Raw genomic sequence first — 21,386 nt, forward strand, 5'->3', positions numbered from 1 at the left:
TGAATCTGGCAATATTTTCTCCACTCAGAAGCAAGAGACAGATACTTGAGAGACAGAAGCTGTTAAAATGTGATCAAAACAAACAAAATTAGGAGTGCTGGATTCCTGTCACCCCTCCCTTGATACCATTCTGCTTGGTAAATCAGCTGGTATAAAGCCAGGAGAAGTGGTTCCTATGCTATTCCAATTTGATCAGTCTTTATCTGTAATTCCTCAGGGATTGTAACAGTATGTCATAATTCCAAGTAATTTAATCTTCTGTGTTTGAAAGAGTGCTGGCATAATGGACAGTAACTTGTCTCAAAACTTTCGTCTTTCTTTCATGAGGTTGCAATTTTAAGTCACACACACACAAGGAACAACTTACAGAAAGTGGTGTATGTGTATTTACATTGTGTATACATCTCTTTTTTTACTGGGCAGATCGTGCACAGATGATAATCCCTGGGTGAAACTGGGAACTGTTATGCTGCAGAGATGCCCACCTGAGGAAAAGGAGAACACAGGAAATGAAATTTTGAAAATCTGCCGTTCTTTGTATGAGACAAAGCACATGCTCCCTGTCAAGGTAAGTTTTTACTTTGGTTGTCATGCATATGGGTCCTATTTCAAGGTCCCAGCTACAATAAAGATGTTGCCATACTGGATCAAGTCCAGTGGAGAGCTAACAGAGAGGTTGAGAACTGGGTTCATTCTGTCTTGACAAGAGATGACTAAGGGAGATCATATCTTTATCTTTAAATATGTGGATGAGGAAACAAGTAGAGGAGTTAAGAGTCAGTCTCTTCTCAGAGATGCTCAGTGATAGGACAAGAGGCAATAGAGACAAGTCATCAAAAACTCTGATTACATCCAAGGAATGTTTAGAAGAGTCATGGAGTAAATGCTGTGTAATAACTATGATAATCTATCTTCCCTAAGTATGTATACGTACGTCAATGAAAGCATCTCTTAAGTATAAAATTATTGAAATTATTGAAGTGCTTTGTATGTAAACACTGCATATTAATGAAGACAGACTGGAGAAATACTTAATGAATGTCATACAATTTCAGAGTACTTGTGCATATTTTTAGTAGCCTGATTAATCCCTAATAATCGTCTTCACACAATCACTATCTGTTATAAAAAACAGCTGATGTTAGGAAGAGAAGCAGAATAGAAACAACATTCTATTTAAAATACAGACAGGTGAGTGTGTGGTTTGCTTTTTTTTTTAATAGTCCAACACACTGGTTTGAGTCAAGTTCAAAAATCTGTGTAAAACATGATTCCAGAAGGTGGCAGTAAACTGAAATGATAAGTACATTTATTAATTTATTCATCCCACTAAAACACTTTGGTGGAAGGCAGGTCTCTCTATCCCTGGGACTGGTGTAATTATATGTAGTTTTTCTTTATAAGGTGTTGAAATGGTGCAATATATTGCATAAACTCACAATCTTATTGTGCATAAGAGTAGCTAAACTTTGTCAAAGTTGAATGTTCTGCCTCAGCTCAGTGATTCAGGGAGATAAATCCTGAGTCTCACTGTCATACACCAGTCAGTTCACCATAGGTTCTGATCAAGAATGGGTCATGATTTGCATTTCTCTTAATCAAGTAAAGTTTTCCTTGATCTCCATGACAAGTCACTGTTTACACACAGTTTTGGTATTGGTAGACAGCTTTAGTTGGAGGGGCCTTCCTGTTTTAATGGTACAGGATGTTGGAAGAACCCACAGTGTAGCTGTGAATATACAGGTACAGATATGAGGACTTTCTGGTCCTCAAGCATAAAACAGCTTTACTGATGTAAAATACATTTTTTATGAGTGGAATGCTGTGCAGCAACAGGAGTTGCACTAAAATGTAATTGTACAGTTACTTACAAACACAAGCTGTATTGCTTTAAGTCTCTACTTGTGAAGAGCAGGAATGACATGCATAAATCCAAGTAATTTATTTGTATGCAAGGCTGCAGTACTTATGTGCACACATTAAAGTTACAATCGTGTGGCTGAATAAGATGAAAATCTGATCACTGACAATTAACCTGTTTAGATGACTTCACATTTCAGTAAATACACTGGTTAAGAAGACAAATCTGGAATGATGAAATTCTAAAAACTGAGATCAATTTATTATCGTGAATAACATTTGCCATTCTGAAGTTCAAAGGTTGTTACTGGAAACATGTAACTTCAAGGTTTTTGTCCATCTTCTGCTGGTTTATCTAGTTTTTTAAACCATATTCTTTTTTTTATGTCTTTTGGATAGTTGCATAGCTTTAATCTTTGTATTTTGTGTATGTATTTGGTTTGTGGAAGTTTTTTGGGGGGTTTTGTTTGGGGTTTTTTTGTTTTTTAATTGGCATTATTCAGTGGATAGATATTACCATTCCTCTTAGTGGAAATAAGCATTGTTTTATTAGCCCGGAAGACATGTGTTTGGACTGTCCAATATCTGCTCCGCTTGATTAATCTCTTTAGAAAGAGACAAATCCTTCTGCCACTGGTAGTTGTTAAAGTGTGCCTCCTGAATATCTCATGTTCTTCTATCAGCCTATGGGTCATGTGCCAGTTAACATGAACACCTACAAAGGAGAATGTATCTAGTCCCTTATCTGTAATCACCCTGCGGTCCTAGTGGCTATGAGATGCTTATTCCTAGAATAATGTAGCAGCCAGCTGGTCTCCTTTTTTTTCTATTTTTGTAGTTAGTTTTATTGGGATTTATATCTGAATTTACATTGTATGGTTTTGTTCATCATTTTGATCAGTTGTCTCTGATAATTTTTTTCTGATAACGTTGAATTTAAAAGCTGCCATTCAGTCTGCTTTTAGCCTCTCCAGAGATAATACTGTTTGTATTCATTACCCAGCCCTTCAAGCCATCTGTGAAAATACTGAATAATACTGGACCCAGAGCAGACTCCTATGAAATATGGTTTATATACCTCACTGATGTCACAGTGAACCATTGATAGCTGCATAACTAGGCAGAAGACAAAAGTTATCTTACAGAAGTTTCAACTAAGTTATGATAATCCAGGTTTTGAATTGGGCCTTCCCTTGGCCCTCTCACAGGGAGCATCAAACCCCCTCTAAGCACAGCCTCTCATGGCAGGCAGCAGACGCTTGAATACTTTTGGGTGCTTAACAAGCACAGAACAAGAACAGAAAGCCACTTGTGCTGCTCTGAGAAGACCGTGGGTGGTGACTTGTTGTCTGGGGTAGGAATTTCAATTCCTGTCCAAAGCAGCTGTGCAGTCATTTGTGGCAGTGATACAATGAGATAGTTACACTATTCGGACAGTCTTCAGTGACTGGCAAGTTGTCCAGTCTCTTCCTGTGGAAAAAAGGAATGGAGAGCAATCCAAGGATTTGCAGGTTGGACGACACTATCCTACACCTTATTTCTCTGGTGCAGAGGACAACAAGTGTTTCATGTGACATTTTGGAAGTCTTGCTGAGCTCAGATTTCATAAGGAAAACAGAGGCAGTGCAGTTTTTCCTCATAGGAGATACCAAGTGAGGAAGAATGGATAAGAAGTACCCTTCTCCATAAACTGCTAGCAAAACTGACATTAAAATAAAACACCTTGTTAATATAAATGCATTATAAGAGGACACTGAAAAATGATGGGCAACAGACAGAACCTGCAAAAAGTAGTGCATGGATGAAAATACCTCAGAAATGAAAGACTGGGGAAGTGCAGTGTATTATCTTACCAGAGATTGAGGGGTGTTTGATTGTATTCTGCAGATATTTTTAGATAGAACATGAGCTAATAAAAATCTCTCTTGATTTACAAAGAAAGATATAACAAAAAACAATTCAGTTTATGTAATTTCAAAATTTAGCATAAGGCTAAATATCTTGAAAGAAAACAAAGTTAATTATTGGAATGTGTATTTCACCTTCAAAAGAGATGATGGCTTCCCTATACTTGGGCACGGTAGGTGAGATTGAGTATGTCTGCTAGTCATGCTACCATCAGGGAGAAAGTTATTCAAGGTGTCTGTCCAGTTTTGAAAGTCTTTCAGACAAAAAGGGTTATCAAGCATGGTAAAATTGCCGTTTTACTCAGGTTCTGTATCTTACAACTCTCATAATTTATTTTTCTAAGTTGCATTTATTGCTGTGGATGCACATTTTCAAGTAAAGGAAACATAGAGTGAATCTCTAGCTTTACATTCAGTAAATTTGCTGGAATGTCTGGTGTGCTGCTCAAAAGAAATACAATGGAATATGAAATTATCAGAAGTTTGATAAACATATGAATGATCAGACAAAGTTTAGTGTATTTGTTTAATCGTCTTATTCCTTGATCCTGTGTCATATCCTTCCTAACAATCATGATACTCTTTTCCCAACTCTCATGACACTACATTGAGAGGAGCTGTCGACTCCCTCAAGGGCCGAGAGACCGCAATAAATAGGAGAGATGGGCAATCACCAACCATATGAAGTTTAACAAGGGCAAGTGCCGGATTCTGTGCCTGGGATTGGGTACCCCTGGTTGTGTGTATAGACTGGGGAACAAGAAGCTGGAAAGCAGTGCTGTGGAAAGGGACCTGGGAGTCCTGGTTGATGGCAAGTTGAATGTGAGTCAACAGTGCCCTGGCAGCCAGGAATGCCAACCATGTCCTGGGGGGCATCAGGCAAAGCATCACCAGCCGCTCGAGGGATGGGATTGTCCTGCTCTACACTGGTGCAGCCTCACCTTGAGTCCTGTGAGCAGTTTTGGTCACCCCAATATAAGAAAGGCATTAAGCTATTAGAGTGTCCAAAGGAGGGCCAGGAGGATGGTGAAGGGTCTGGAGGGGAAGCCTTATGAGGAGTGGCTGAGGTCACTTGGTCTGTTCAGCCTGGAGAAGAGACTGAGGGGAGACCTCATTGTGGTCTTCAACATCCTCATGAGGGGCAGGTACTGATCTCTTCACTCTCGTGACCAGTGACAGGACTGAAGAAAATGCCATGAAACTGAGTCAGGGGAAGTTTAGGTTGGATATTAGAAAAAAGGTGCTTCACCCAGAAGGTGGTTGGGCACTGGAACAGGCTCTTCAGGGAAGTGGTCACAGCACCAAGCCTGTCTGAGTTCAAGAAGCCTTTGGACAGTGGTCTCAGACATGATGTGATTTGTGGGGATGTCCTGTGCAGGGCCAGGACTTGGACTTGATGATCCTGATGGGTCCCTTCCAATTCAGCATGTTCTATGATTCTAAGCATCAACAATCAGTAGCAGTACTGAATACAAGTTTAAAGGAACAAGTCTGAGTAAGAGAACAAGCTTTGCCTTAGTGACTCAGAGCTCAGTGTGTTGGAATATATCCTTCTAGGCTGTGTTTTTTGAAGGGGTAAATTTAGAAAAGCCTGAGCAGAAAGAGAGAGTTCCGTGTCCCAAGTAAGGCCAGGTGTGTCTGCAGTATATTACAGTTGGAGCATTTAACATCTCATCTTCAAATAATTTTTAGGTTTTTAAACTCACAGCTACTGAAACCATGCTGCTACAAATGTAGATCATCTTGGTCATGAAGTTGTTACAGTTGTCATTAAACTGTAAAAGATGTAAAAAATATGTGACTTGCATTCTCTCAGCTTAATGTTTAGTTGATGAGTTCCTTTGACAATTGCTCTCAAAATGCTGGAGTGAAACAGCATCTCTAAGAGATAGATACCATTTTCAAGGTAACTGTAATACAATATCCAGAGTCCTTAGTGTAAATTGCCTTTGAATATGGGGCATCTCTGATGGGCCTCATTGGGAAATGGTTGTGACAAGCAGCCTGAATTCTCAGAAATGACAAAAAGGGAAGAGGAAGGGAAGGAGAAGTTATAATTTGATTTATAATGTAATTTGTTCATTGAACTACTTTTTGATGTATAAATGAATAAATCACTGTACTATTGAGGGGAAAAAAAGGCAATCTACAAGTTACATGTAGAATGTTTTGTTTGTTTGTTTTAACTAAAAGGCAGCATAAAGATTTGGAAAGGCCGAGTTGATTTGTTGGGGTTTTTTTGTTTTTATTTTTGAAGATATTTCTCTGGCCAGTTTCTTCTTGAAAAAGATGTGATGCTAAATTTATGCTATATTATATAATACAAGAAACTAGATGAATGATGGAAAGTTAATTTGCTAAACTTTATTTGTGTATAAAATATCATATAGAATTTGGAGACATTTTGCAACAGAACTTTATGATGTTGAGCTCTGCTATGTACTGTTACTTCCTCTTTATTTTGTTCCACTTTTATGATTGTATAATTGAGTTACAGAAATGTCACAGGTGTCTTTTACAGTTTCTTTCTGTGCTTTGCAGCTTTTCAGTAAGTACATATATATTAGTCCCACAGAGAGCTGTGATTGTTCTGTTATTTTTTCAGTAAAACTCCGGTTTCTAATGGTGATTCAGTACCTGCCTTGTCTTAATCTAACAAATGGTGCACTTTAACCTTGTATTCCACATTTTTTAAATTTGTCCTTTCAAGTTTCCAAAGAGCTATTTCCGACAGGGAAGTCATTTGTTGTGGAAGTTTGGTTTTCATTTTACATTTGACATAAAATTTTCGTAAATTTTAGTGGGAATGATGATGTTAGTATCTCCAGAGATCGCACTGAGTTTTCTTTTATTTTCAGTGTATAAAAGAATTATGTTTGCTGCTGCTTAACCAGTCCCTCCTGCTGCCATCCCTGAAACTGCTGGTAGAAAGCAAAGACCAAGATCTTCATGCTGTGGCACTGGAGCAGATAACAGCTATTGCTAAGGTATGAACAGTTGAATGAACCACCTTTCAGAGTCTAAGCTAATAAATTACCTCTTTTATCTTTATGTAGTGAGCAAAGACTACTAGACACTTTTACCATTATTAAGATTTTCCACAGGTATTGTGTGTCCACAGTGAACAGTAACATCGGGCTAGTAAGATCTTTTATAGATGCTTGAGGTGATTAAACCTCATAGGACTTTGTTTAAATTACCTAGTATGCTGTTTTAAGTCATTGTGGTCGAACAGAAACTATTCTGTTATATAAAGTAGATTGTTACCTCTGTGTTCATATTATCACACTTTGGGTTTTTTTAAGCGATAATAGTATGTCAGATGACTTAGTTTGTTTCTGACAAGGTTGGCAGTCTGTCTATATACACGTGGAGATCTGTTATGTCACTGGTTTTGTACTGATGGTATGCTAGGGGACTTTCATGCAATTATAAATAGGTTTTATTCGATACTGTAGCAAAGTTACAGTCTCAGACCTTTTTATGAAGGAGAATGGCTTTCCTATCTGACTGAATTAACTGCACTGATAATTTCCAGAATTATAATATTTAGGTGGGAAAACCTCATCTCTAGTACTTCCAAATTCTGCACCATATCTTAGGGAGCTCTTGGTTGTGTATTACAGTACAAAATAGTAATTGATGGTATATTTCCCATGTGATACTTCAAAATGAAACTACCCATATGGAAACAATTTTAAAAATAAGCATCCCCCAAAAGCAAAAGCTTTAAAAGTGCAATTCTTAGAAATTCAGATTGAAATTATAACTGCTCTAGTTATATTGATTGCCATGAATTTTTCAGATTCCTTAGTTGCAATAAACTGAAAATCCTACTTTTGCACCTCTATTCCCTATGAAAGATATTCTAGATCCCAGGATTCTCCCTTAAGTGCTGTGCCTTTCCTTCTTATGCTGCACATTGTATTCCAGAAGCTTTCTCTTTTTGCATCCATTGGATGGTTTGAGAAATGATCTATCGTCTTTCCAGGACTGGTGAAGACTGGTCAGAAAAGCAGTGGATCTGGAAGCATAGGCTCCATCTCAGACGCTGCTAATTTTCCTTCAAAAGGACTTAGTTTCCAACTTTTTTCATGTGTTTTTATGAACATTTGAAACAGTAGCATGAAAGGTAGCAGGACATATTATATGTAACACACATCGGCTTGTATCAAAATTCCATACCATCGCTAGCATCCAGTTTGAATTTGAAGTGTTTGTTAGTTGAGTTTGGTATTTAAGCAAAGAACCACCATGAAGGTGTTCCTATTCCCTTTTTTTATAGAAATAAACCACAAATTTTCTGACTTTTTCACAAAACATAATATTATCAATATTAACCACCAAAACAATAGTACATTGGTAGTTTTCTTTTACCACTTGCTATTTTAGATTTTATGTCTGCAAAGCAAGGCTTTTTTGTAACTGCTTTTAAACAAGATGATCTCACTGAAAAGCAAGCGTGGATCTGATATATGCATGCACTTTCTTATCTCTGTTCTTGTTAACCTTTTAAAATTGACTTTTTGTTGGCAGATGAAAGCTGCTGTATAAGCGACTAACTCTGAAGCTTGTCACCAGGAATTTGTGTCCAAGTATATTTTATTTAACTATTTTTAAAGCATAATGTTGTACAGTAGCACTTTCTGAATGGTTGCTAATTGTATTGCACTCTTAACTGAACTTCTCTTTCTGGTGTGCTCCAGCTTTCAATTCCCTACACTCTAGGTTGATTACATTATATTGGAGTTTCAAGGCTAGAAACCTTATTATCTTCTTACTAATATAAAGCACTTTGTACATCTATGCATGCCCAAAATAACATTTTTTTTGGCCTTCTTATACAAGGGGAAGCTTGATAAGCAGTTTCTAGTTTGTTCTTCTAAACTTAGTATTATTTTGAGCATGTAGTTTGGTAAGATTGCTGCATAACCTAGAATTTTTAAAACATTTGGCTTTGGTCTAATGTTTCATTTTAAGTCAACGAAGATTTAACTGTTGACTTTATTACATCAGGCATAGAGCTTAGCCAGTACCTTGAATGTGGCATTCCATTGGCAGTGTTAGAAAAGCAGCTAGTACAAAAGAGTGCTGTGCTCAATGTAAAAGCTGTTCTTACATTGTGTGGAAAAGTACCTCTTACTCCTTGTTTTATATGCATCTCTTATGATTACATTATTTGCTGTTGTACTAAAAGTGCATATATTACTTAGCTATGGCAATGTTGTTTATTCAGTAAAATTTTCTGTGCCTGCTCTTTCCTTTTTAAAATACAGTATTTGGACTGTTAATGCTTTTTGTAGAATTCTTAATGAATTTTTCATGGGAAGGCCATTTCTTCTTACATTAAACAGGAAACGGACAAATAACATCTGGCAAAGGGGAATCATAGCTATTGATTCCCTGATGTCGTGCTAACACAGCTCACAAATATGGCTGCGTGAAAAATACAGCACTTGCTTGCTGATAGGATGTATTAGTTAGCCATTTGTTTTGTGTTGCTGACAGCTTTATGGATGTTTACAGTTAAGGATGATGCTGAAGTGCTGATACTAGGAGTTGTATAGCTTTTGCCTGTAATAAAACAACCAAGTTTTTGTGTAAGCTTTTTTGAAATTGCAGATCTCTCTTTTTATTGTGTATCTTTTAATGAACTGCCACTTGTCTTTTTTTGGGTAACAGAAATAACAGTTCTCTGTGTTGTGTGGTGTGTGAATGATTTAAAAAATCTGTTTACTTAAATAAGCTTCTTACTGCCAATAGAGCCCTGAAAAGTCAGATTGTTTTTGAGAAGGGTTTCAGTGTTGTCTGTACACTTGGTTGTCTCTTAGAGATTAAGACTGATTTTTATACATCTGACAGAACAAGTAAATATTCTATTACCTGTTGGTACCTGTATTGTTAAAACAGCTAACAAGTGGGAGTTAATATGAGCAGTCCAAATACTTCTTCAATTAAGACTTTAATAGAAACTTTAATAGAAAAATGTTTTACTGTAAAATAATACTTTTGCTCCATTTGCACACTATACTTTCAATGAAGAAGTTCTGAGTCTACCTTTGCAACATATTTTACTGAAAAATGTCATATGAAAAATCATAAAAAATGTGGGAAATAATGGAATTTCTAGTGTTTTTCAGTGTCTTATGCCATTTATGGTTATTCAATGGGGCTTACCCTTTAAAAGAAATCTTGTTAAATTATGTGTATATAAACTTAATGGTCATTATGGTAAAATATCTGTCTCTAGTTTATTTTTCTTGTTTTCTTCTCCCCTTATTTATTTGTTCTGTATAGACTCCGGTAAGGAATGAAATTAAAAGCATTTTTACCTCCAGTAGTAGTGGAGAAGGGAATACTTTGGAAGACAGCAGATTCATTTCTTTTCTGCTATGTCATCAGCAGTTCTTATATTTCATAATGCATGGATTTTATAATGCATAAGTTATGGGTGAAATAATAATAATTCTGGTAATACCAGAACCTCTAGACACCTGCACAAACAATGCTGATGGGGAATTGCCCTGACCTTGACTCACCCCTTAGTGAGGCAAAAAAACCCACCTGACCTGCTCTTGCTTTTCAGAAATTCTCACTGCAGGACAGATTCTTTTTTTCAGATATGCTGCGTCATAGCAAGTATTTGTACAGTGTCCATGTAGGCTGTATTAGCAAACAGAAAAAAATGCTGGATATGTGTCCTTGGTCTTGGAGAGTGGATACACAGAATTCTTGCATTCATGGTTGCACAAATTTGTGGAGGCCTCAGTGATTTATCGGAAAAACCTTCTGTATGCCTCAAGTTCCTCTTCTGATCTTCACCCACCTATTTCACACACAGGCTTGCTTAAAACTCAAAGGCTCACTGTCTTGCATGCCCAGGGGACCTGCTGTCTTGGTAGAGCCGTGAGCCTCCAACCTTAATCCATTTCATAATATTAGTGTGCTGATGGCAAAACCCCATGCAGGCCTGCTCAACCCTTACTAATTGTGCACTGACAACAGTGAGTTCAGCTAAAGACACAAGCTGCTCTTCTGATTCAGAAATACAGAAGGGGTGAATACAGGTTGTGCAGGAAACAACTTGAATCCCCTACCCTCTCTAGGAGCAGCACTTAGTAGTCTGGGGTGAGGCTTCTCAGCATCCTGCTGAAGGTGTGCAAAGCTTAGACAGAGTGCAAATGGGTCCTTGCTTCTTTTGACAGAAACTTTGCTGACACATGGTCTTCCATCTGTAAATGCAGATCCATTTATACATTCTACATTAGAGACATTTGATAAAATGCACAAGCAGAGCACTGTAGTGCTGCTTCAGTGGAAATGAGTGCATCTGTTGCAATTCTGTGTCTGTGCTGTCTCACTTCCTAGATAAATGCATGTGTCTCTACAGGGATAAGTATTGCTCATCACAGTCTAAAGGAGTAGTGAGCTAGTCATCAGAGATAAGAGTCATAGATCATTTGGGTTGGAAGGGACCTTAAAGGTCATTTCATTTCAACCCCCCTGCCATGGGCATGGACACCTTCCGCTAGACCAGGCTGCTCAAAGCCCAACCTGGCCTTGAATACTTCCATGGAATCCACATCCACAACTTTTGTGGGCAACCTGTTCCACTGTATCACAGTGAAGAATTTCTTCCTAATATCTAATCTAAACTTACCCTCTTTCAGTTTAAAGCCATTTCCTCCTGTGCTAACACTCCTTGCCCTTGTAAAAAGTCCCTCCCCAGCTCTCTTGCAGCCCCCTTTAGATACTGGAAGGCTGTTGTATGGTCTCCTGGGAGTCTTTTCTTCTCCAGGCTGAAAACCCCAAGTGTATCAATCCTGTCTTCATAGGAGAGGCTCTCCAGCCCTCCTAAGATTGTCTTTGTGGCCTTCTCTGGACCAATTCCAAGAAGTCCATGTCTTTCTTGTGCTGTAGGCCCCACACCTGGATGCAGTACTCCAGGTACTCATGAAAGCAGAGATGCCACTTGAATGCCTACACTTTAATGCTTGAAAGTAGATTTTAGCCAATACCTAAATAGGTATGTAAGCCAAGGAAAAAATTTCAGGAGTTCTCCTCCTTAACTTCATTATCCCCATTAGTTCTTTTACTTGGACACATGTACATTGTGCGCAAGCATCACACTAAATGTGCACAGTCAAATCCTACTGAAGGACAGATGGACACGAAAAATGAAAGTTATTTTATTTCCATTTAAAGCTCCCAGAAGTAGTAGATTTTACACTAATGAAAAATTTAGCACCCTTAGCATGGAGTTCTAGATAGGCATAATGATTTTTCTCTAATGTATACACTCTGAGTTTGTCATTATTGTGGGTCATAGTTTATTCTCACAATATGGAAAGTGGCTATGTGTTAACTTGTGCAGAAGATACTTGCACCTCTGAGGTTTGCTTAAACTGCAGTCAGCTGCATCCCATATCACTGGAACAGTGATTCTGGGATTAGTGATAGACTTTGCTGGAACCAGAGTTGAAAGGCTTAGTTAGGGTGTTGGGTAGCAAGGACTCTGCATCTGCAGGCGGATCGACTCCTTAAGAAGGTCCTGCCTCTGCTGTCTTCCCAGAAGAAGTAGCTTTTTAATAGTGGGGTAGTAAGGTTGTTTTTTAGTAACTCTCTTAATTGGGTTTTACTCTCTTATAGACAACTTCTGTCAAAAGAGTGATTTTGAAAATGCAAATGTGGTGCATTTAGGAGTCTCTGTCTACTTTAGGCTAATATTTGGTATTTATGGAAAGCAAGAATAACTCTGAAGGTTGATTGAAACCTTCAATCAACCTTCAATCAAAAGGTGTAAAATTTTGAGGATCTAAATTCTACCTGGAACACTGTCGTGACTCAAACAGATGGAAGAATTACAAATCTAGTGCAGAGTAAGAACACGGCAAATATATAGGCTCTTTTTCTGAGATACTATTCTCCCAACTTTCAGTTATTTTCAACTGTATATATTTGCTAACTAACTACCAGTGATTTTCTTTTCTTGATTTTGTGCAGTTTTTCCTTAAACTTCTTTGAGCTTTTACATCCTGCAGTATCATTTGCCAGAGAGTTCAACAGTGTAAAAAAACAACTTATTTTTCTTATTTTCTCTGAATCTCATCCTGCTAGATTAATTTGATGCTTCATAGTTTCTTTTTTTGTGAGAACATGTTTAATCAATCCCCGTATAATTTTAATGATGTTGCTATCTGGTTTATGCTCTCTAAGCTACCTCTTTTCTAGATTGGAGAGTCCTAGTTTTGCTGAGTAATTTCTTGCATAGAAACAATATTATACTCTCTATGGTATATTTTTAAGATATACTTTGTGTGTTTACCTTTTATGTTGTTTTATTTTTTTTTAATTTAATGTTTGTTGTTCTAACAACATTATATACATTATCATACTTTTATCTAAACATAGCTGCTCAGTGTATAAGCTATGTTAATTAAAGTTTTTAAATATACATCAGTTCATTGACAGTCTGTGTAGGTGTTTGTAAGAATTTTGGGGTGTACATTTATTTTTATTTAAACCAATACCATAACTGTCTCTTCATATGCAACTGATAACCCAAAAAGTTGACATGACCTAGAGTTGCAAAACAGGTAAATAGTCAATCTAGGTTTCTTAGCTGCCTGTTTTTATACAGAATTCTCATTAAACATCGGTGTCTCTGTATTCCTGCCACACTTGCCAGACTCTACTTTAATTGACCAAAATAGACAGTGGCCTAAGCTGTGTGAAATGAATTCACAGGGTCTTGTGAATCTTGCCATCTTGTGTCTCCCTCCAGTTGCCTGGAGACAACTAAGTTAACAAAGGTTTCCTCTTTCTGACTACATCTTCAGACAGTTTTCAAGTCAGAAAATGGGAAATATTAATCAATTTAAACCTATTGAACTATTTGAGCTTAAGGATGTGCTGTTGCACACAGCAAGAGACTTTTTTTGTGCTGTTTTGTCATGTGTAAAGTCACAATGATCTCATTTCTGCATGAGTGCAGACAGATTGCTCTACTTGCATATTGCATGTGAGCATCTTCAGCCTCATAGTATAGCTCAGATGTTTAGTGGTTTTGTGCTGGGAAAGGTCTTTTACTTTCAGATTTGTCTCTCTCCAATTTGTAGGTTTCTGGTATATGAAATCACACTAATCTATAGCACTTTCCATTAACTGAATAGTAGCCTAAAAAAATTTAAATTAAACCTCACATCTGCTGTTAATGTCATTACTGTAATTACTGTTTGCATTTTGTGTTCATAAAATCAAACAATGAAGCCCTGTGTAAAGTTGCATCCTACATACAGATTAAGAATAGAGCACACAGAGCTCAGAGATGGGACAGAATATCCCTCCAGCCTCCCATTTCAGAAATGTTGGGATTGTTTGGGTTAGAAAATACCTTTGAAGTCTCATCAAGTCCAACTGTTAACCCAGCACTGCCAAGTCCACTTAAGTGCCACCTCTACACATCTTTTAAATAACTCCAGGGATGATGACTTAGCCACTTCCCTGGGCAGCCTGTTCCAGTGCTTGACAACTTTTTCCCTGAAGAATTTTCTTCTATGTTCAATCTAAACCTCCCATGACAAAACCTGAGGACATTTCCTACCTATCACTTGTTAACTAGGAGAAGAGGCTGACCCCTTGTCTCCCTGTAACCTCCTTTCCGGTAGTTGTAGAGAGTGATAAGGTTCCCCCTGAGCCTTCTCTTCTCCAGGCTAAACAATCCCTGCTCCCTCAGCAGCAACTCATATGACTCACTCTCCAAACCCTTCACCAGCTCTGTTGCCCTTCTCTGGACACTCTCCAACACCTTAATGTCTTTCTTGTAGTGAGGGGCCCAGAACTTGAACACATGATTCAAGGTGTGGCCTCACCAGTGCTGAGTGCAGCGGGATGATCACTGCCCGTGTCCTGCTGGCCACACTATTGCTGATACAGGTCAGGATGCCATTGGCCTTTCTTGGCCACCTGGGCACACTGCTGGCTCATGTTCAGCAACTGTCAATCCACTTGATTTATTGATCAACCTTTCTGCAGCATAATTAACATATGACAGTTATTAACACAGGGCCACCTCTCGAGCCTGCCATGGTCCTTCTGGATGCCATTCCTTCCTTCTCCTTTTTGGTTATATGTAGTTGTTCTATTGTCCTTCCTTAAGTAGTAAATTAGTACAACACTGCATTTCAAGGAATCCAGGAAAGACATGTTGTCTCAGTTTAAAGAGACTGAAGTGTTTTGCTACGGAAGATGAGTTATGAGGAGGACCAAACTCCTCCCTCTAAGCAATTGTAAATCTGAAATTAAGAGGTTCCAATTGAGGAAGTGTGGAGAAAGAAAAAAAGAACAGCCCTTTATTAAAGGATATATGTGTATTGGCAGAACACAAGAACAACCAAACAATGATCCTGTACCCAAAAGTCCCCTTCAAAAAGGAAACAGTTTAGTACTTTCTGCCTTTTGGTGCAGTTCTAACCACGATCAGCAGCGGGTGCTGTTGGGCTCTGGCGGTCGCAGCGTGGGGGCCCTGGTGCACGGGAGAAGCTGAAAATGGAGATCTCCCCCCACATCGAGAAGAGGAAGGGGAAAAAGGAGGCTCTTCCCACAAAACTCACGCTGTCTGCAGCTGGCTGTGGCTGGGATTTCCCCCCTTTCATCGATGAACACATGCTGCTGCCAAACATGGGAGTGGAGGAGGGAAAAGGGTGACCTCCTCCCCAAAAGGATCCTCTGCATGTGGGTCAAACCTCTCCGAAGAAGTCCGAGCAGGTCTGGGCTGGGGGCAGAACAGGGCGCAGGAAAGTGGAGGCAAACTGGGGTCAGAAACAGCCAGGTGACCAGGCCAAAAACAAAGTGAACCTCAGACCCCTCCAACACACACCCTCTCTACAGTCAGGGCAAAAGGGAAGTGCCTCCCGTTTCTGAGGACAGAAACAAAACAACTCATCAACATTCCCCATAGTCTTTAGTGGCCCATCAGCTTGGAAGTGGATCTGCTGGTTAGTTCTTTTGTGTGGATCAATCACCCTAGGCAAACACCTTCCCCGTCCCTCGTTTAACATCTTACTTCTGCAGCGATGCAGGGGAAAGAAAAAAATTCCCCCTTGGTTTTTTTAGAACAAGTAAACCTGTGACACATGTGAAAATTAACTGAAATAGAATTTAAAGTATTCTATAGTGGTTTTAGTAAAGCTGTAGACAAGATTCTTAAGAGGCTATCTGCTCTCATGTATCAAGTAACCACATTTTTCGAGGCATTCTAGGTGTCTCACTGAGGTTAGCAACTCTGTGCTCCACATCTTTTATTACATACTATATTCTTCTGAAAATCTCATCCTTCCTGTGAGTGCTGTAACTCTGGAAAATCTGATTGTGTCTGTGAATGTTGCCTGTCATATTAACATGTGGAATGTAATGTACTGTATTAATATAAAGTGAGCAAAATTTAATATACTCTGCTCTGACCTTCCTCAGAGTGTCATTTTTGATATGGAGCTAAATGGTGTGATCCGTTCTGCACTGGGACTGAGAAGCTGTGAAAAGTCTATAAAGCTGTTGATGTAATCCCAGGCTGTTAAGCATCCTTATTCCTTAACTTTGTGCAGTTCAAATATTTATATTAATGTGGTAGACTGTTAAAGACGTACCTTTACATATTCTGACATATGCAAAGTGTGTATCCCTGTTGTTAATCCATACGGAATACTCATCCCACTTTGAAGGTCACGCTGTGCAGTTAAAACTGTCGTGACACGTTCTGGTTGATGGCTGTATCCGGTAATTAATTTTTAATTACTTTGAATTTCTCTTTCTTTGTAGGTTGATGATTCCACTTGTGATGCTGAAATCCTTTCCTTGCTCCTGGATGCCAAGCTAGTGGTGAAGTGCATGCCCACTGCCTTCTGCCCACGCCTTGTTCACCACCTGCTGGCTCACCAGGGAGAGAGAGGCTGGGATGTAGAGGAAATAGCAAGGCAGCTTAAAGAGGCAGGATTCAACGCAGAGGCGGGGTCCCTCTTGATGGCTCATCGAGGCACTCATCCTGCACTCAGGACTTTTACTACTGCCCTCCAGGCTGCCCAACATTGGATCTAAAACTGTATTTGTCCGCCTTTTTGCTGGAGATCTTATACAAAAGGGAGAAATCGATGTTCTAGTGAAGTAACAAAGTGAGTTATTACCTACATGTTGTAGAAAACAAACAGCACACAGTAAATTCCCACATACGTCTAATTGTTTAAAAAAATTATCGGTGCAGACTGTATCATTCTGTTGTATGACTAGCAAAGCATTGAATTTGATAATCTCTTTCAGATCAAAGTGTTAAATGGTTACACTCGGTGACATAGAAATGAAACATTAGTAAGCTGGCAGGTAATATACAATTTGTCTTAATTTCTGTAAGTAACTTACTCTTGTTGTAATGTAAAACTAATGTAAAAATATAATTATAAAGATATATATGGAGCAAAAAAAGTCACAATGAAGAGTGATTTTTGAGAATTTCAAAACCTTAAAATTTGGTATTGTGCAATGTTGTTATCACAGCTTTTGTTTGCAATAAATAAAATATTTTGCATTTAATGTACTCTTTCTTTTTTCAGCCTTTTAGTCGGATAAATACTTTCTTCAGCTCCTTTTTCTAAAATTGCTGTCTCCCCTTAGTGATGTTTATTCATAAGGACAGGCTGAAGTCTTTGAGATATTTTTCTCTACACTATGGGAAGCCTCATCTCAAATCCTAAACATGTGTTGATACCTTTTGTGAATGCACTTTCAAAGTATTTACTTAGATTTTTCTTGAATTTTGAAAAATTGCGTAACTGTGTTTATTCCAAATGCCTTTCTGTCTTAATAAGGCAAAACAATATTTTGATTGTTTTCAGAGGTTTTTTAACAAGCGGACTGTTTGTTACACTGCATTACCAGAAGGGTTTGATGTTTCCATGTGTTTATAGGAATTTGTTGTTAAAATCAGTCTGTCAGTCTTTTGCCTAATCTTGTGTTCAGATCTAATTTTGATGCAATAATGTACAGAAACATTACACACAGTAAGAACCACAGGTTAATACATGTTGGAAGCAACCTCTAAGTAGTGTAATGTAACCTCCTGCTTAAGGCAGGTGGCCTTTATGGTTGGAGCAGGTTGCTCAGGACTGCATTCACTTGGGTCTGGAAAACCTACAAGGATGAATGTCTTGGCTTGACTGTGCCCATTTTGAAAAGCTTTTTATGTTTGTCCTCTTGGGATCTTCTTTGTTTTACCAGCCTTTACTGTCTGTGAAAATGTCTCAGATGTCAGCCTTACTTCCCACATTGCACAGGATTCTTAATGAGACTTTTAACAATGCTTTAATTCTTCTGATTGTTAACTTATCTTTTGTACCTGCTAGTCCCAGCTGTCCCTCAGTGTTTATGGAAGTGCTTGTATCATCCATGTATTAACGTATCAAGTTCAAATTTCTATGATTCAACTATATTGCCTTAATTCAGTTCTCTTTTGTTAGCAGTCCCAAGAGCCCCAGACTAGTGCAGCAAGTATATTGGAATTGCAGAGAAAAGAGAGGAAAAATTTTAAAAAGGTAATGTAAGTGGTAATCAGTAGTTATGGGCAAACCACAAGGCACAGCTCCAGCAAGAAAACCTTGGATTATTTTGTAGAAGATATTTCAATACTTTACAGTGAAGCATTTTGGTGTGTCTGCGTGTTTTGTTCTCAAGTTACTAAATTCAGTACTAGATTTTCTGACTATTCTCATTCAGGATCATGAAAAGTTTGTGTTTAGTGTCACTCTAAAGCTGAGCTGTAGATAAAGCTCTAATGAGTGTTATTGATCTCCTGTCCATTTTCTGGTTTCTTGGCATTACAAATCCATGATAAATGTTTTCCTTGCAGCCTGGACTACTCCTGTTTTATTCTGTATTCAAAACTCACCTGTAAGAAAAAGTATGTACTTTAGTATATACATCCACAATTATTAACCTATTTTAGTGTGTGTTTCAAAGAAAATTAAAGGGAAAAAAGAGAAAGAAGAGGCATGTAACAGGGACGTGTGTCCCAGTGCCAGTCTTTTAGTATCTTCTATATTGCAGATGAATATTTTTGGCTCTGGGATTGACCAGGATACACTAGAAGATACTGTTGAGTTGGGTTTGGAATTTAGTTTTTGTTTTGTTCTTTTTAAAGAAGCTCACCTCGGTGTGACTTTTAGTCAGGTTATTGTTATACTGAACACTGAGCAGTTCAGTTCTGTCAATTTGTTTGATTTGCAGTTGGGATTTGTTCAGAATACAGCATGAGCAGACTTTTTTTTTACCACAAACAATTCCACGCTCTGGAGATAGATCTGCTCCCAAAAGCAGGTAAATAAAGAGCTGAGTTGTGTCTGCAAGAGCAATGCTTCCTGGGGCAATTAATCCTCTTTTGTCTGAAGAACACAGATAATGTTTGGATCTTTGAGGAGCTCTGGTGCCTGGTAGACACAGCAAAACAGCAAAATATATCACCTTTTTTTTGGATAATTAGAACTAGAGATTAGGGAAGAAAGATCATAACTCACAATTTCTTTTTCTGCCTCTGTAGACAGTATGACATTGCAACAGACACTTGTATTTATAAACAAAACAGTGCAATCCAGTGAGTGGCTGCATATGATTCAGATATTTTCCTGGTACAATGATTCTGTGCTTTACTGTTTGTGACATTCTGCAAGGTGAAGAGATGCTTTGAGAGTCTGGCCATCTAGTGTAGAGTATGGCCATCATCAGCTCAGGAAAGACATGGACCTTTTGGAGCAAGTCCAGAGGAGGGCCACAAAAATTATCAGAGGGCTGGAGCACCTCTCCCATGAAGGCAGGCTGAGAGAGGTGGGGTTGTTCAGCAGGGAGAAGAGACCTTAAAGCAACCTCCCAGTACTTAAAATGGGCTTGTATGAAATAGGTGGACAAACTTTTTGGTAGGGTGTGTTGTGATAGGAAGGGGGGTAATAGTTTTAAACTAAAAGAGAGTCAGTTTAGATATGAGAGAAGTTTTTTACAGTGAGGATGATGAAACACTGTCACAGGTTGCCCAGAGAGGTGGTACATGCCCCATCCATGGAAACATTCAAAGTCAGGTTAGATAGGGCTCTGAGCTCTCATGTCCAATTGAAGATGTCCCTGCTTATTGAAGGGAGGTTGGACTAGATGACCTTCCAACCCAAACTATTCTATGAATATGGGTACCTGTATCATTGGGGTCTGAATTCCTATGCTTGCAAAAGCACAATGATTTTTTGGTTTTTTGATATATTTTTTGATACATGGAATGGAGGAGCAGTTATGCCTTGTATCACACTGCAGACACACTAAAAGCTCCTCTAGAAGTCTAAAAAGGTTTTTCAATTTGATTATTTAACTGTTACTGAGCACTTGAGATAGTGTTTGCATAGAATTATTTGGTTTGACACTGAGCTCTCTTTCCACGTTGGTAGAAGCCATCAGAAGTTACATTATTTTATGTTTTTTACAGTTTATTATTATTTTTTTCATGTACATCTGTGGTGGTACAACCATCACACACACATACCCCCGTCCCTCCTTGGGCCACACTGTGATGTTAGAAATGCTCGTTAGGCCTCAGCCTTGACGAACAGCACCTGGGCTCAGCTCCTCGTGCACTCAGAAACACTCTGCTCCCAGGAATTACACTGACTGACAAGCTCCTGTTTTTAACAAACTGCCTTGGAAACTTATTTTTCTTCACTGAATAGCAGCCAAAGTGGAACAACACTTCTGTTATTGAGCTTTCAAGGTAAGTTACAGACCTGAATTTTGACCAGGATGGAACACTACTGTGACTAAAGCCCACTCTTTTGCAGCTCTATAAACAGCAGTCCTAAGTGAGACCTCTTGAGCTCTCCTGGACCTTAGTGGGCTGTGACCACTGCATCTCCCTCTGAGTGGGACACCTCTTGAGCCACTGAGCTCTCAAATTTACTTGGAAGCTGACAACAGAGCCTGAGCTGATACCCCCACTCCTCAAGGATCAACCCTTCAGCTGTTGCAACGATACGAAGGTGTCCAATGCAAGTACTTCCCTGAACTCAAGGGGAGTTTTTCACAGGGATACACCTTGCACATACTGTTTAGGTCTGTGGGCATGTGAATATGCTCTAGCAAACGTATTATGAATGTTGCTCTCTTGGATTCTTAAATACGTTAGATTCGTAAGTCAATTAGGCCTATAAGTGAGTTACCATTGTGCTACAGTAAATTCTATAAGAACCTTACGTTAAATTATTTAAAGTAGGCTATCGATTAAGTGCTGTTAAGTGCTGCTAAATCCTTTAGGCCTAAACCATTGGTTAAGTTGCCAGCTCAGTTTGGCAAGGAGGTCCACTCTGAACCACATGACTCACGGGACGGTCTCCTTTAATCCTTTTTATTCTTACCCTTTCTTCCCACCCTCAGGCTCCACATAGATAATTTTAGGTTGATTTTAGTTATAGATTGATTGATTTTGGTTCAAGTTTCCACTGTGTGCTTTAACCATCTAGGTAAGTAGTAGAGTGAGCCTTGCCAATGGACTTTGTCATGCTTTCACTTTAATATTAAACCTCCTCTTGCTGATACAGTTGCTGG

At 38.7% G+C, this 21,386-nt stretch overlaps 1 protein-coding gene across 1 annotated transcript in view; it reads left to right on the top strand.

The window, feature by feature from the left end:
• NBAS (NBAS subunit of NRZ tethering complex) overlaps positions 1-17,352 on the top strand; it is a 169,247-nt gene extending 151,895 nt beyond the window's left edge. Inside the window, exons 50-52 of the mRNA XM_027750754.2 lie at positions 424-568; positions 6,626-6,754; positions 16,584-17,352. Coding sequence (XP_027606555.2) covers positions 424-568; positions 6,626-6,754; positions 16,584-16,859 — 550 coding nt within the window. The 3' untranslated portion in view covers positions 16,860-17,352. The remainder of the gene's footprint in view (positions 1-423; positions 569-6,625; positions 6,755-16,583) is intronic.
• The last annotated feature ends 4,034 nt before the right edge of the window (positions 17,353-21,386 follow it).

The sequence above is a fragment of the Pipra filicauda genome, unplaced genomic scaffold (genome assembly GCF_003945595.2).
Source record: "Pipra filicauda isolate LSUMZ 115617 unplaced genomic scaffold, ASM394559v2 scaffold184_size3518187_pilon, whole genome shotgun sequence".
NCBI lineage: Eukaryota > Metazoa > Chordata > Aves > Passeriformes > Pipridae > Pipra > Pipra filicauda.